The sequence below is a fragment of the Melospiza melodia genome, chromosome 2, assembly GCF_035770615.1.
Source record: "Melospiza melodia melodia isolate bMelMel2 chromosome 2, bMelMel2.pri, whole genome shotgun sequence".
Classification (NCBI taxonomy): Eukaryota; Metazoa; Chordata; class Aves; order Passeriformes; family Passerellidae; genus Melospiza; species Melospiza melodia.
In genome coordinates, this window is record NC_086195.1 from 16,810,357 (window position 1) to 16,825,534 (window position 15,178).

Sequence of the window (15,178 nt, forward strand, 5' to 3'; positions counted from 1 at the left end):
TGCAGATTCATTTTCCAGAACTGGTGTCTGCTGCTATCAAAACTTGCAGCAGATTTAGGCATGACACTGGTGCCTATGGGTGTGGGTAGACTTGAGACACTGAAGCTGCTCCTTTGAGCAACTTCTCATTGAGTGAACAACTGCAAAAACCTTCCCAAAGCTGTCCAAGAGGAGTCTTAGAAATAGGCTGGTGGCAGCTAGGCAAAGGCAGGCACAGTTAGTGTGTGACACCATCCAGCTGATGGCTTTACAATGGCTTTTTTTACTTAGATAGTCCTGGTCCCCTGCCAGGAAGATGTAATTTGAAATTGTAACAAAAGTTTTCTACAGGTATAGCCACAAAAAACGCAGTGCCCCCAAAAACTGTCCTCCTGCTCTCACATTTGTCCTTCCATCAGGATCTGGTTTTGCCAGTGAGCTGTGTGAACTCTGAAGCTGACAGACAATAATTCACCTCCAGCCCATTTCCACAGACAAGTGCAGAGCTGTAACCTAGCAGAACTTTATTTTAATTGTACATTCACATTTCTGCATTGATGTGGGTGGCTTTGTACACTGCTGAGAGATAAAAGTTACACAGCCCTGCTCTTTCACGTGCATTGATTTCAGCCATCAAAGAAACATTGAAAACTAACAGTAAACAATTTTTCCATATAGCTGTAGTCAGGCATGGAAAAACTATGTGATTCTTTTTTCCCCTCCTGCCCCCTGGCAACCGAATTCCCTTGACTTTTAGGCTTTTCTATTTTAAATTACTGAAAACATTATTTAAGATGGTTTGCTATGGGTGTCTCACAGTGAACCTGTCTTAGGTGTGCACCAGGCTGTAGCACTCTCTCACTCCTCTGGCAGCTCACTGGGTGCATCGTTAGCAGCTGTTGTGACATGCTCTTCCACACTGCTGCAGGACAAGATAATTTTTCTTAGCCTGATATTTTTTTTTAACATTTTAGGCTCATTGCAAGTCAGTTGTGGCGCTTTACAGCTTACAGACATTTTGTACGACCTTCTTTATAGACTGAAAGCGATTCGGAAATGAGAAAAGAATGCCGCAACCAATTAGCACGTACAAACATTTATTTTGAAATTTCCATTCCGACTGTTATGAAGAGTTACATCATCAAAGCACTTTATGGCAGTGAAAATAGCTCTTACCCCTCTGACTCATCCATTACTCCATTAAAGCTGCAAAATGTGCAATCTGCTTGAAAAATAGGTTGCTTTTTATTCAGTTTCCCATGAAAAGTCAAAATTTGGTAACAAAAAAAAAAAAAACCAAAACCAAAAACAAAAGAAAAAACCAAACCAACCAAGCTTATAGGGCCTCTACGTCCAATCCTCTCCCTCTTCCCCCAAAAATAACTTACAAAGATAGTTTAAAGTTTTAAATGAGTTTAAAACCGAGTGCATCTTTTTTATTACTTTTTCTTCTTCTTCTCATAATAATCTTAAAATTCTAAAAACCCATAATTTACTTTCTTGGAAAAAAGGCAGCCAGCCGTTGCTTCTTGATTGGAAGAATATGTATCTCCGGCGAGTTCATTTTCTTTAGCTTTACGCTCCTGTTTTTGACGGGTTTCCTGAGGGCCTCGGCGCTGTCCCGGGGCTCGGGCGGGCTCTTCACATCGTAGCACTGCAGCACCGAGTCCTGGGGCAGGTCCCTTTTGAAGGAAAAGTTTTTGGTGGAGACGCCCGACAGGCCCTTGATCTTGCCGCAGAAGATGGTGGGCACGGCATCCTTGACGGAGACGATGACTTTGGCTGTCTGCGAGGTGCTGACGATCTCGATGTTGTTGCCGGCCTTGGGCTCGCAGCCCGCCCTGCCCGCCTGCTCCACCAGCCACTTCTGCGGCTGCCGCAGCAGCTCGGCCGCGCCGCCGCCCGCGGCCCTGCCCTCCGCCTTGCCCGCCGCCTCCGGGGGCTTGCAGGGGCCGAAGGGGGCGGCCGGCCCGGGAAGCTTGTCCGGGGCGGGGTGGGCACCGACCTCGGCGGTGGTGGCGGGGCTGGAGCCGGCCGCCTCCCCGTGCGGCCCCCCCGGCTTGCGACAGGAGGCGAGGGACAGGTCCAGAGCTCCGTCCTCGGGCGGCGGCGGAGGCGGCGGCACCGCCTCGCTGGCCCGAAGCGCGGGCGGCCCTTTCATGGAGAGGTCCAAGGCCTCGTTCTCACCGCCCATCTTGATGACAGTGTGACGGCTCAGCTGGGGAAACTCCCGTGGGTGGAGGAGCTCGAATGGCTTCGTCTCCTCCTTCTCCAGGGGTGTCTGGGTGCCCTTGCAGGAGTGGGGGGTGAAGAGTGGAGGCTTGGGTGGGTCAGGGGCCGCCTTGGCCTCGGCGCCGTGGGGCACAGGGATGGGGACAGGGATGGGGATAGGGATGGGGACGGGCAGGGGCACGATGACGGGGTAGGGCACCAGCAGCGTAGCAGGGGGCACCAGCGGGGACAGGGGCGAGCTGAAGGCCTGCGGTGGGAGGGTGGAGTAGTCGGGGGGCGGCTGACAGGGGGCTGAGCCCAGGGCGCCCTGTGAGGGAAACAGGTCCTGAAGGACGGCGGCGAATCCCGGGGTCTGAAAGACCGGGGGCAGGACGGGCTCCTGCGCCTGGCCGGAGGGCTTGGGGTCCAGGAGCTGGGGCTGCCCGACGGGGGTGGCGGTGCCGGGGAAGAGGCCGGCGTGCAGGGGGCTGGCGGGGCAGGCGGCGCCCGGGGGCAGCACCAGGGGCGAGTTCAGGTGCTGGAAGACGTGCTGCTCCAGGAGGACGGGCAGCGGCACCGGGCCCTGCGTTGTCATCACGTAGGGGGTGGCAGCGTTGGTGGCTGGCATCTGTGGGGCTGCGCTGCCGGCGACCTGCAGGTGGATGGGCAGGACCACGGGGCTGTCCCCCAGGCAGATGGGCTGCAGCACGGTGGCCGCCACCTTCAGGGCCACCCCGCTCTGCGACTCGGCAGGCGGCGTCAGGATGGAGGGCGCAGGGACTGTCACCAGCGGGGAAAGGGCTTTCTTCATCAGGTCGGCCGAGTTGATGTTCCAAGCCTCTGCTGTGATCAGCTGAGCCACACCATTCTCCAGCTTGTTGTTGGCCATCGCCGAGGGTGAGTTGGTGACATCCATAGGCAGGTTGGGGGCATCCTTGTACAGCTCCTCCATGTCGCAGGGCTTCCTGGGCTCCGCCAGCACCACCTCTACATCGCTGTCACTGGGACCCGCGGCGGCTCCGCGCTGCCAGGAGCATCAGCACCAACATAATTTGGCCTGCAAGCCAGAAGCATATTTTAGGCACCACATAAATCTCTTCCCTAAAATAATATTTGCAATTGCCTTTAAAAACCCCGTCACCAAAGAAAAGCCATTAAACCTTTCCACACTTCGAGCCAACGACTCCATAATACAGTGCACTATACATACAGAGATGCGGGATATACATACAGCCCTGAGTGTTGTGCGAAACATTTTGAGGAACTTATATTTAGCCATAAACATGGCCTTAAGGACTGCCTGCAGCCAAAAAACCCTCTCAGTACAGCCTGAAACAAGGACTCAGGATGCCCATTCCACATTTTTAAACACAGCCTCACATAATGACAATGCACATCAGAGTTGAGTGACAGCATGTTGTTTTAACTCAAGCCTCAAAACAAACATTTCTAAAAATATTGCAGCCAAGAAATATTCAACTATTCGTGAAGGGTACTTCATTCCCCTTTAATACTTGTCCCTTTTTCCTCCTGAAAATGCTGAGTGCAGGATCAGAAAGGAGCCATGAAATGGCAAAGCAAAACCAACCAAAATTCAGTGTTTACCCTGCCACAGAGCTAGACATAGACAGCAATGTGAACCAGGCACCTGATTCATTAGAGTTGGGGGGTAAAAAAAAAATGAAAACAACTTAAAATCCAGTTTGACAGCCCAACTCTTTATATCAACCAAGCAAATGGCAATTAAAAAAGGGCAGGGATGGTTTCTGTTCATGATTGTGGTGTAATATGCAGCCTGTTTCCCCTAAAGATCAAAACTTCCCTGCCTTGGGGAAAAATATCCCAAAAAATCAGAAAATTAATGGCACTATGCATCCATTTATTGGGAAGGATAAAGAATTTGTGCCCTGTGAGCTGCTGCCAGCAGACTTTGGCTGATGCCTGGCTGCTTTGCCTGGTGCTGCCCGTGCCTCTCCTGAAGTGTGAAGAGAATCCTGCCGTAGTAATAATCACCATGGAAACTTGTCCAGTTTCAACTCTGTTACCATGGGGAAGCACCAGCACACCCCAAATGTACATTTTTCACCAGCACACAGCTGAATCCTGCTCCCTGTGAGGAAATGATGTGCCATCACCGCTGCCTGGTACCCAGGATATGGGAGGAAGGCACTTCCCCATGTCCTGCAGGCACACCGGTACTGGGATGCCAGGGAGGGCAGCCCCATCTGAAACTGAAATTGTCTGGGTGAAGGGTCCCAGCCTGGGGATGTGCCTAAGAGCACGTAAAGAACTCCCTGGTTCTGGTGCTTACAGAAGTTGTTTGCTGGCACTGATGTTTGTAAGACCAACAAACCTGCAAAGAAGTCAAGGAAAAGGGGAAAAAAACCAAAAACCCACAAAGAGAGGCTTAAAAATGTCCAAGACAAGGGAGTGGGAAATATACTAAATCTCTCCTGGGATCTTTGAGTCCTTGGATTTGGCAGTGAGATACTAGAGCAAGTACAGGACTACCTACAGAAATGCCAGGAGTTGATAGCAGAGGCTGGTTGGGTGAAATGCTAATAATTTATCAGGCACATCCGAGTTCTTAAAAAAGATTTTTAAAAGTAAACACATGAGTCATTTATTTTCCCCTCCTGTTGCTGGCTTAAGGAGAATAATTCTGGAGTTTTCCCATCTCATGAAATGTTCTGCAGAAAATATTCACAAATATAGGGCTGGGGTTTTTTTTGTTTGTTTGTTTCCTTTTTTCCAGGCTGAGACAGATTACAGGAAGGTAGAGATACCCAAGCACTGAAAACAGGAGCAAAAATCAAATTTCTTATTCAGAAAGTGACAAGTATCAATAAGAAAACCATTGGCCAGTGTTGTTTTGGGAAAAAAAAAAAAAGAAAAGTGATTGTTTATAAAAATAAAGACTGAGGAGACAGCTCAGCAGATTAAGCTCAAAAAAAACAGACATCGTCACTTCTGTTACGGAATTAAAAAGCCATTTTCTCTGCTCTTACATAATCTCCCTCCCTGTTTTTCAAATGACCATTTTGGTGTCTGCAGTGCACACCAGCATCTTTGCTCCTCCAGCTGCTGCAGCACAGCTGAGTGTTCTGCACATGACATTGCCTCTTCCCAAGGTTTCTGTTTGCTTGAGGAGTGTGAGATTGTGGTGTTTTCATAGAGAATTAATGATCTGGTGGGGACAGGAAATGACCCCCTGTTCCCCTGGCAAAACTATTAAACACTGAGAAACAGAAAAATTAAGATGAAAATTATGCTGTGTAAGAGACTTGAGGGATTAGCATGCTGTAGGGACCCATGGAGAAAGAGACAGATCATCACTGAAGATGAAAGTATAAGACATAATAAAATTCCCCCATTGCTGCTTTAAAAGGCGACAGGGCTGGAGGCAGAGGAAATACTGAGATGAGGGGAAGAAGAGCTCATCTATCACCCTCAGAAACCATGGAGAAAAGCCTGTAAGCTTGGCTGGTTGTTTTCAAAGCACAGTCAAATATTGTTTTCCACACTGAATCCTGTATGTGCCTGGGATCTGTAAATATAAATTTTTGGGAGCCAGGTCACTGCCTCTGAGAAAGCCCCTCTCTGTGAGGGGAAGGACACAAGAAAGGTGAGGTGCAGCCCTTGACCTAGGTTTATGGGTTTGGGGTGGGTTTTCCCCCCCCTCACTTTTCCTATCAGAAGTGTACCTTTTTTTTTTTTTGTACTTCTAGTACACCTGCTTCTAGAGCATGTCATCACTACAGAAAAAAATTAACATATATAAAAATATATATACCTACTTAAAAATATTTCCTGATCCTGCCCACAGCCTGCAATTCGGCAGTAGCTGGCTGTCAGGTACAGTGGAGTCCAGCACAACTTGATCCTGCTCCCTGTAAAGCTATTTTTAGTTTCATTTGGGAGGGAATCCCAGGGCTGCTAAACACGTGTTAGACTAAAAATCTTTTATCAAGGTCAGTAAACAGGCAGAGAGAAAAGGATCCAAGTCCCCAAGCCTCAAATGAGGAAACTTTGAAGATCTGAGATCAAGAGACAGTCTGAAGTTGTCCAAAGGTGTTTTATAGTTGCTGGACTCCTTTTTTATATACTATGTACACAGTGTACACCATACAAAACCCCAAATCCTCATGGTAAGTGACTGAAACAAAAGCAAATTTTCAGTATTGGTACTAACAGTGATAGCTATACTATACTTCTGTAATAAAAAATCAACCTGAAGCTGGGGTTTGGGAACTTTTTGGGTCTTTTAAAATTGCTGCTTCACTACACATAAATTATTCAGTTATCCAGTTTTTAAAATAAGTTTCATGTATCTAATATACATAAAAGAAGGTAATGTAATCTAGAGGAAATGCCTTAATGCCTTTCCTCTGCTTATCATACCTCAGTCCTGGACAATCAATTTCACTTTCCCTACTTATCTATTTTATATTTAATTTGCTGTTTGTTTTAACTGAGAAGAAGCTTGGAACACTGGGACAAGCCCTACTGTAAATAACCCGAGCTTTCCCATCAGGGTGCTGATAAGAGCCAAGTTCATGGCACTAGGCAATGATGTGTGTGACTGTACAGGAAATGGTATCTTAGCTATACACAAATGCTTTGGAAGGGTAGTGATAACTCTAGATTATTTTTTTTTTATCTCCTGCTGATGGCTGTGCAAGACTTTTCTCAGGGCTGCTGTGTGCCTTCCTGTGGGGCTGCAGCACAGCTCTCCCTGTGCTCTGCCTGCTCTTCTGTACCATGGCTTGTGCCTTGTGTCTACACAGAACTCAAATTATACTGTGCACACCATGGGAAAGGATTAGATGCACCCTTTGTGGGATGCTTAGCTCAGTATCTCCTGGGAAAATAGGGCTTCCCTTGAGTACAAACACAGTAACAAACAGAAAATTTAAAATCTTGACTTAATAGAGCTGCTTGGGGACAAAATTGTGGTTGGATATGGACTTCAGTGTTTTCCCAAAATTCGCTGCTTGATGTCACCGATCCAACCAACTACAAGTCATCTTCCATGCTACAAATTTTGGTCTCTAGTTTCAGCCATATACAAAGGCTTTACCATAGTATTATTGGTGTTTTGTTGCTAGAATAGAAAAAAACATATTTGAATAAAGTGAGCTTTCAAATACCAAATACAAGGAACGATTACTACACAAGTAACACACAGGTGGGGTCTCCCACATGTGGAACCCATACATGATTCAGCAATGTTTGCCCCTCACATTTCCCTCTGATTCACCTATTCATTCAGGCACCTGGCACTGAGAATCCTGGCTACCCTGTGCATGCTTTTAGTAGTGTAATCCTCAAGCATCAAAGAGCAAAGGAGTAATCAGCTCACAGATAGTAGTGAGCTTGCCTTCCCCACTGTGCTGCACCATGTGTGGTGCTGTTTTTGTTACACCACACACGTCAGCTGGGTACACAGGCACCATAAGGCCAGTGGGGCCTGTCCCCCTTCTGCCAGCAGATGGGCTGATGGTGAACACCTCCAAGGTATGGGGCAGGCAGAGCAGAGGAGACCCACAGGGTATTTTTTAAGGAGAGCTGGCCTTCATCCTCTTGCCAGCTCACAGCTGGACCCCAAACAGAGTCCCGCTGCCTCTGAAAAAGGGCTCAATGACCACTGCTTGGTCATCACAAAAAGGGAATCACCGGGCATGCAGTTCTCTGTCTCCTCTAAGAGGTACCAAGGGAACATCACAGTTTAGCTCTGCTCTCTTCCACCTCAGTCCCTTGACTCAAACACCCAACAAGTAACTCCCTGTTGGGATTTAGGAGGTACCATTCAAAATCAATTGAGGGCAAGGAGAGAAAGGCATTGGAAAAATGGGCAGGATTCACTCTGGGCAGGATTCACTCTGGCACCAGCCAGAGAGAGAAGGGAGGACTACACCAGGGTATCACTGCCAGTATGGAAGTTCCACCCACAGCCTTTGCTGCCCATCCCACTGCACATCTCTTGCTCACCATGCACGTATGCACTGCCTCATGGTACTTCTTACTCTGTGGAAGGTACACCGTGGAGGGTAAGCTGAATGCTGCCAAGGAGCAGTTAAAATAAGCACCTCATCAGACAACTTCAAAAGATGCTAGAGAAATAATGCTCCAAAGCAAATAATGCAACAGGTTTACTGTGCACTGCTGCATTTGTGGATCCTTTCAAGAAGCAAAGCTATGTGTGTCAAGGCTCCCATCCAAGCTGTTAAGCCCTAGGGAAACAAGAGAGAAATTAAATCATTACAGCAGTGCAAAATGGCATGTTATAGATGGGACATGGACAATATGTATACACTGCTTCAGCACACAGCATGATCACTCTCAAATGCAGCAGCCTGACTAGCTGATGGTACTTTGGTCTTTTAAATAGTTCAGTTGAATAAATACCATGGCTGTCTGCCTATTGCACAGGCTAATTGCCTGCAAAGAGCACGTTAGAGTCATAGATTTGCTAACTATATTGCTGTTGTCAACAATTTGTAGTTAGCAATCCATTCCAGGGAGAAGTGAACTCACTTTTTTCTCGTTTAAAAACAAATCAGAGCAATTGAAAAAAAAAAATCCTATCATGGGCCTGAAACCAGTACCTTCACTCCCAAGGGCAATATATACAAGACAGACAGTAAGCGCTGTGGGAGGAATAGAACACATTTCAACCTGTACTGAATTTTTATACCCAATTTGAAAGCCTCACAAAACCCCCACATTTGCACTGGAAACTGTGACATACCCTAAGCATAAGGGAGATGGCACTTGCTGCTGTACTCCTGGTTGTCTTTTCCCTTTTTCTTTGGCTCCATTCAAAAACTATTTCACTAACTGGTTGTAACACTTAACTGATGGGCTCTGCTTCCAAAAGGACCACTGCTTACACCATATACACTATTACATGTAAGTCAGGACTATAAAAACAAGGCTACTTTGAAATTATTACAGATTGATCTTGCTATTCCCAAATCTTCAATATTTCTCATATCTGCAGCATAGGCCTGTTCCTGGGGTCTCTGAACCATCATGCTTGGAGGAACCTTTCACCAAGTTTCTGAAAATAAAATCTTTACAGTCACAGTTTATTTTTTATCCTTGGTATTTTACACAAACACCTGCACAGCATCAACTTGCTTAGCTTCCAATGAGCTGAACACACACTCTGAGGTGGAGACAGTGCATGGATATCAGCTGTATTAAATCTGACATGTGGAGGACAAATATAAATTTGCCAGCCATAATTACTGCTGAGTCACATGTTAAGTGATGTCCCTTCAACCCAGCTGGGGCTTCTCACTCCGTGCAGCTTTTGTGCTCCCAATTTCTGCTCAAACTGGGAAGACAAGTTGCTGTTTTTGTGACTGCAGAAGTACCTGTTTAAATCAGCTTTCCCCCTATACAGCAGGCTGTGTGCAGATGTCTCCTTCAAAGCATGAGGCAGTCCCTTGGCATGGGGACATGAGCAGCTGCAGCACTGTGCTGGGACAGATGTGTCAGTACCCAGCCCTGAGCACCTCCCATGGGAAGGTGCTGCCTACACAGCCCTGGGGGACTGTCTTCTCACCAGTACCTTCCCAAAAACCAAACTTCCTCCAGCAGAGACGCTCCAGCCCATCATTTTTGTGGCTCGTGGTCAACTTGGTGTCCACCAGGACACCCAGGTCCTTTCTTGCTGAGCTGCTTTCCGGGTGGCTGGCCCCTGGCATGTACTGATGCTTTTCCCCAGGTGCAGAGCTTTGCACTTCTCTTTGGCAAACTTCATGAGGCTCCTGTGAGCCCAATTCTCCCACTTGATGTCCCTCTGGATGGCAGCACAACCCTCTGATGTATCAGCCACTCCTGCCAGTTTAGTGTAATCTGCACACTTCCGCAGGCACACTGTGCCCATCATCCAGAGCATGAATGAGGAGGCTGAGCAGGGTGGGACCCAGCACTGACCTCTGCAGTGCAGCCATAATCACCCAGCCCAACTGGACTTTGTGCTGCTGGGCCTGTTCTGCCAGTTTCCAGTCCACTGCCTGCTCCTCCAGCCCCTGCATCAGCTGTGTGTCTGTGAGGATCTTGTGGGACACAGTGACAAAGACTTTCCTCAGTATCACTGCTCTACTCTCATCTAACAGGCTTTCTTCTCATACAGGAGGTCAGCTTCCCACAGGGAAGGGAAACTGTCAGTGGATTGCACATCTAAGAATGTCTAAATTAAAACTATATGAGGGAAAAACTGAACTTACTCTGGGGATCTGTCTTGCATCAGAGTTCCTGAGATTTACTATACCTTAACCTCCATGGCTTTATTGCGTGCTGTGCACCCATGTATTTACTTTTGTAGTAGGATCATAGGAAGAATTGCATTTTTAGGCTCAAAAAGTGAAGTGCATGATTTTCCTATGGGAAAAATATTTTGAAGAATTTTTCTTGTCATTAAATATCCCATTTATCTGATTATTTGGTATCATTTTCAATCAAAACATTATATTCGCCAGCAAAGCAAAGAAAAATGAGCTGGTTTGAGTACACAGAGCTAAACAAAACAAACAAGAGAGCCCTTACTTTACAGTAAATTTTTAAACCCACGCATTTTGTTTTCCCAGCAATCAATACACCAATGATAACAAGAGGAAAAGGATACCAATTAAACATAATTGCCATCCCTGCTTCCCCCAAAACCTGAAACAAAAAGCACTCAGTGTCAGCCTAATAAAATATTTGTTCCTTTCCCAGTCAAGTGCTTTATTAAACAGCCCATAAAGCATCTCAGTTCTTACAAAGGATTTCCAAGTTTGATATCAGTGAAATGACTTCAAAGCCTCATTGGTTCCCCAGTGGAGGTTTGTTCACTGCTCTGAGACACTTGGCTCCCTGTTTTGTCCTGACTCTCTCCACTGATCCCAGGCACAGATATTTTTACCACATTCATTTGATATTCTCCAGCATCAGATGAGCATCAGTGTGGCAAAGGCTGCCATCCACTGCTCATCTCTTCTTGCTGATGTGACATTTTTAGTCCTGGTAAGAGGGACAGGGACCCTGCCATGGATGTGTTAACAGGTCTCAGCCAACAGCTTAGTGAGGTCAAGTTGAAAATCAGTTCTTAAATTGCTATGCCACTTTTGCAGGCAGAGCATCTGACTTTTCCCTTTTATTCAAACCTAGTTTTGACCCCTTTGTCTGTCTCCCAACTAGCCACAGAAGTGAAGCTCACCAGACTACCCCCTTGAGGAGTAAACAAGCCTCACCAGCTCAAACCCTGTAAATGATGTGAGGTGCACTAGTAGCACACCTGCCCTAACACACCCAGCCCTTCAGACTCACTGCAAACCCTTTCCCACCCATTCCTTACAGCATGCCAGCTCCAGTTAAAAACCACTTTCTCTTGGTGCAGACAGGGCCGGAATAGGGTTAACCTCAGCTTTATTACAAAGTCATGGGGTTAGAAGAGCAAATTCCAACACTTCTGTAACTCATCTTAAATCAACTGAAAGCCACATTTTCACACAGCCTCTCATCGTCCTTATATAGCCTGGCTTAAAAAAATAAATAATGAGAAGAAAAGCAAAACCAAGTGAAAAACAGAACCTTCCAGCTCACAGATCCTTTCTGGTGACATATGAATGCTCTTGCCTGAGAACACAGTAAGGACATGCATGTGATTCCCCACACACGTGTGTGCCACACAGCCTGCCACCATGGGCTGACAGGGATAAACACTTTCTGCTGCCCATGGATCTGGTGGCTCTTATGACACAGATACAGTCGCAAATGAGAAGATGTAGAGATGAAGAGCTGGCAATAAACAGCAGACTCAGTTTGTCTTCTCTTGTGGGACAGGGTCTCACTTGGTAGCACGGGCAGATACAAAGGTGCAGGAGTATTGGACTGCTGCCTAGGGAGCCAAAGGATAGAGGAATCTTCCCTCCCTCTGTGCAAAATATGGTTATTAAATGCTTTGTCCTTCCCCACTAGCATGAGTAACCAAATGCTCCATCAGCTTGCCACTTCAAGATCAAGTTTACACTCATAGTTTCAGATTTATTAGACTGACTCTCCTTCTCTCCCTCCCCATCACTTTTATAAGCCAAGCTCAACATTTCATCAGCCACACAATGGCACTAATCCTCAGCAGAAAGTATGTACACAGCAGATTTCAAGCACTCATGCACCACCCTATCTTGTATGGATGGAAAAAACTTTCAAGAAAAAAAGGCCCTCATTTTCATTCATGCAAAACTTTTAACCACTGCAAGAATTTTATTTATAAGAGACAGAAAAATATAAGATTCCTGTGATGTGATTAAAAATGCAGCATTTTTTCTTTGGATCTCACATAATTTTACACATGCTTTCCTCACAGCATTTGTACCAGGTGTTTCCTGGTTTGACTTTGAGGGGAAGAGGACTGACCTCTTCTCTCCACCATGCCAAGATGTCAGATGAATTCTGACTGAATTCAAAATAACACCAGATGAGATGCAGCATGGTGGCACTGATAGATGTAACAAGAAAACCTCCAAACCTCTCAACAATGACCAGTTTTGTCCTCCTAGAAGCTTCTAGACTGAACTGGGAAATATGACAGATGGATGTGACTACAAGTAGTATGCAAATAACAGAAAATACTGAAAATATGTCATGTTGCATTTCAGTGCCACTGAGGCTACCACTGCTCAGTCAACCAGTCCAGGTTATCACAGAATCATAAATATACTGAGCTCAAGAGGACCCTTTAGAATCACTGAGTCCAGCTCCTGGCCCTGCACAGAACACCCTAAAAGCCACACCATGTGCCTGACAGTGTTGTCCAGATGCTTCTTGAACACACCCCGATAATCCCCTCCCTTGCCCAGCTGGCCATGCTGTGCCTGATGCCCCCCAAGGCACAGCTGACCCTCCTGGCTGCCAGGACACTGCTGGCTCATGTTCAGCTTGGCATCAACCAGGGCCCCCAGGGCCCTTTCCATGGCACTGCTCTCCAGCCTCTCATTCCCCAGTCTGTGCACAGAGCCAGGGTTGCCCTGTTCCAAGTGCAGAATATGGCACCTGCTCCTGTTAAACTTCATGTGGTTGGTGATTGCCCATCTCTCTAATTTGTTGAGGTCTCTGCAATTACAGACTGAAATAAATTGCATTACCTGTAGTGCCTACAAATGTCCCACATGCACAGGCATACAAGCAAGCACTTCTGTTGTGCCTTTTTCCTTCATCCACTTGGCTGTGAGGTCCCACGGGCAGCAGTCATGCTGGCACATGATTGGCACAAAGCACAGACCTCAGCTTGGATTCCAGTTGCCACTGCAACCACTCAAGAGGATGAGTGGGCACACATCCACACACACCCTCACTAAGGTGGCACAGGCTGCCTTCCCTTTCAGAACAGCTGCTGGCCACTCCTTGTGGCACATTCCTCCAATGTGCCTTCTCCTATCTCTTCATCATGTTTCTCTGCTGCCAGAGCACTTCTAGTCAGCCTAATGTTGTCAGAATTGTACTAATTTGATGCTCTATTAATGAAGATGTTGTAGCCAATTAACGAAGTCTTCTCCAGCTGCTTTGGTATCTGAGCTCTCACCGACACACTGCTCTCAATGCATGGAGGTGAGACTATTCCAAAGTATTCCAAGACCACCAAAAAAAGTAATAATGCTCTTTGTCATCAGGGGTTCAGACTCAGACTACTCAGAGGAAAAGGGCTGTATTTACATATATACATATATATATATATTTACATTTATACATATATACATACATATATGTATAAATGCAAGCAGGGCAACCAGTGATGTAAAACCAGCACTGCTATTGCAGTAAATAGCATTTTCCTGATTCTGTGAACAAGTCAACATGAACATATTTTGCAGATGCTTATTGCAAAAGGAAACAAGGTCAGTCTTGCCCATACTTTTCCATCAAACCTTTGGAGAGAACATACATCATGATGAGTGCACTATACCAAATTTTGTTATTATCGTCTCCCCTACCCCTCCCCTAATGATTGCTGCATGGTTCCAGAAGAGAAGCACACTGCTGTAGGATACAGAGCCCCTGACATATTTACTGCAGCATTTTTCACCAGTAATTTCCACAGCAATGTGTGCTATTATGTGTTCAGAAAAACTTAGGGAAACTGCAGGATGCATAACGACAATTACATCTCTCCCAGATGAGACTACTACGTTAATGGATCGGCGTCATCCATCACCATAGATCCCACGTCCTCTGGGGAATGTCACCAGCTCACTCCAATAAATCTGACTGGGAGATTTCATATTTGGCTGCTCAGCTCAGCCTCAGGAAGCAGTCTAGCAATGCAGTCCACAGCATGACTGTGGCTCAGCTCTCCTGGTGAGGTGATGTTACTCTATGGCAATGAAGCTCTGGATGTAAGAGGTCCTGCACTCCAGCATGTAAGGGCACACAGGGCTGCAGCCTGGCATTATTTCCACACACAATCTTCAAAGAACTGAATTTTGGTATACATGAACTGTAGACAATGGAGGAAGAAAGTTACTGTGTAGCTTCATTCCTTTACCACCAACAACAAAGAAAATGAAATAAAAAATAAAGAAGAATAAAACTAACAGTGAAAAAACTCCAAACAGACCTGCCAGCAGGCTGCTGCAGCTCTGAAGTAATTTTTTTTGCTGTCAATCTTCTCGATTCTTCAGGCCACCTCAGCAGACAGAGCAGACTGACTGCCATGAAAATGTGAGGTGATGCTCTATTAGGGAAGAACATACTAGTCACAGGCTCTCCCTTTAGGAAAGTCAAACAAATAACACACAAATAAAAACCTCCATGGCGGTACCATGTCCTACCTTATCCTTGTAATAACAGCAGGACAGGGCCTGAGGCTGCTTCCCCTTTCTTCTGCACTAATGCAAATACAGCTGCAGCGTAAGAGCAGGCTGGGGGGAAGGTCAGCCCCACAGAAGCCCTTTTGAGAAGCAGCTCTGAGCAAGGGGGTCTGAGGGCACTTTTGTCT

General features: G+C 46.3%; 1 protein-coding gene across 4 annotated transcripts in view; it reads right to left on the reverse strand.

Annotated features, from left to right (window-relative positions):
* Nucleotides 1-1,059: 1,059 nt before the first annotated feature.
* The window catches only part of RAI2 (retinoic acid induced 2), a 43,868-nt gene continuing 29,749 nt past the window's right edge, over nt 1,060-15,178 (reverse strand). For 3 of the 4 annotated variants that reach the window (XM_063182921.1, XM_063182898.1, XM_063182915.1), the window contains exon 2: nt 1,060-3,247. In XM_063182921.1, the coding sequence (XP_063038991.1) occupies nt 1,472-3,142 (1,671 nt within the window). In that variant the 5' untranslated portion in view covers nt 3,143-3,247 and the 3' untranslated portion in view covers nt 1,060-1,471. Of the gene's footprint in view, nt 3,248-8,181; nt 8,369-15,178 lie in introns of those variants that run through there. The other variant, XM_063182907.1, reaches the window with a different exon arrangement.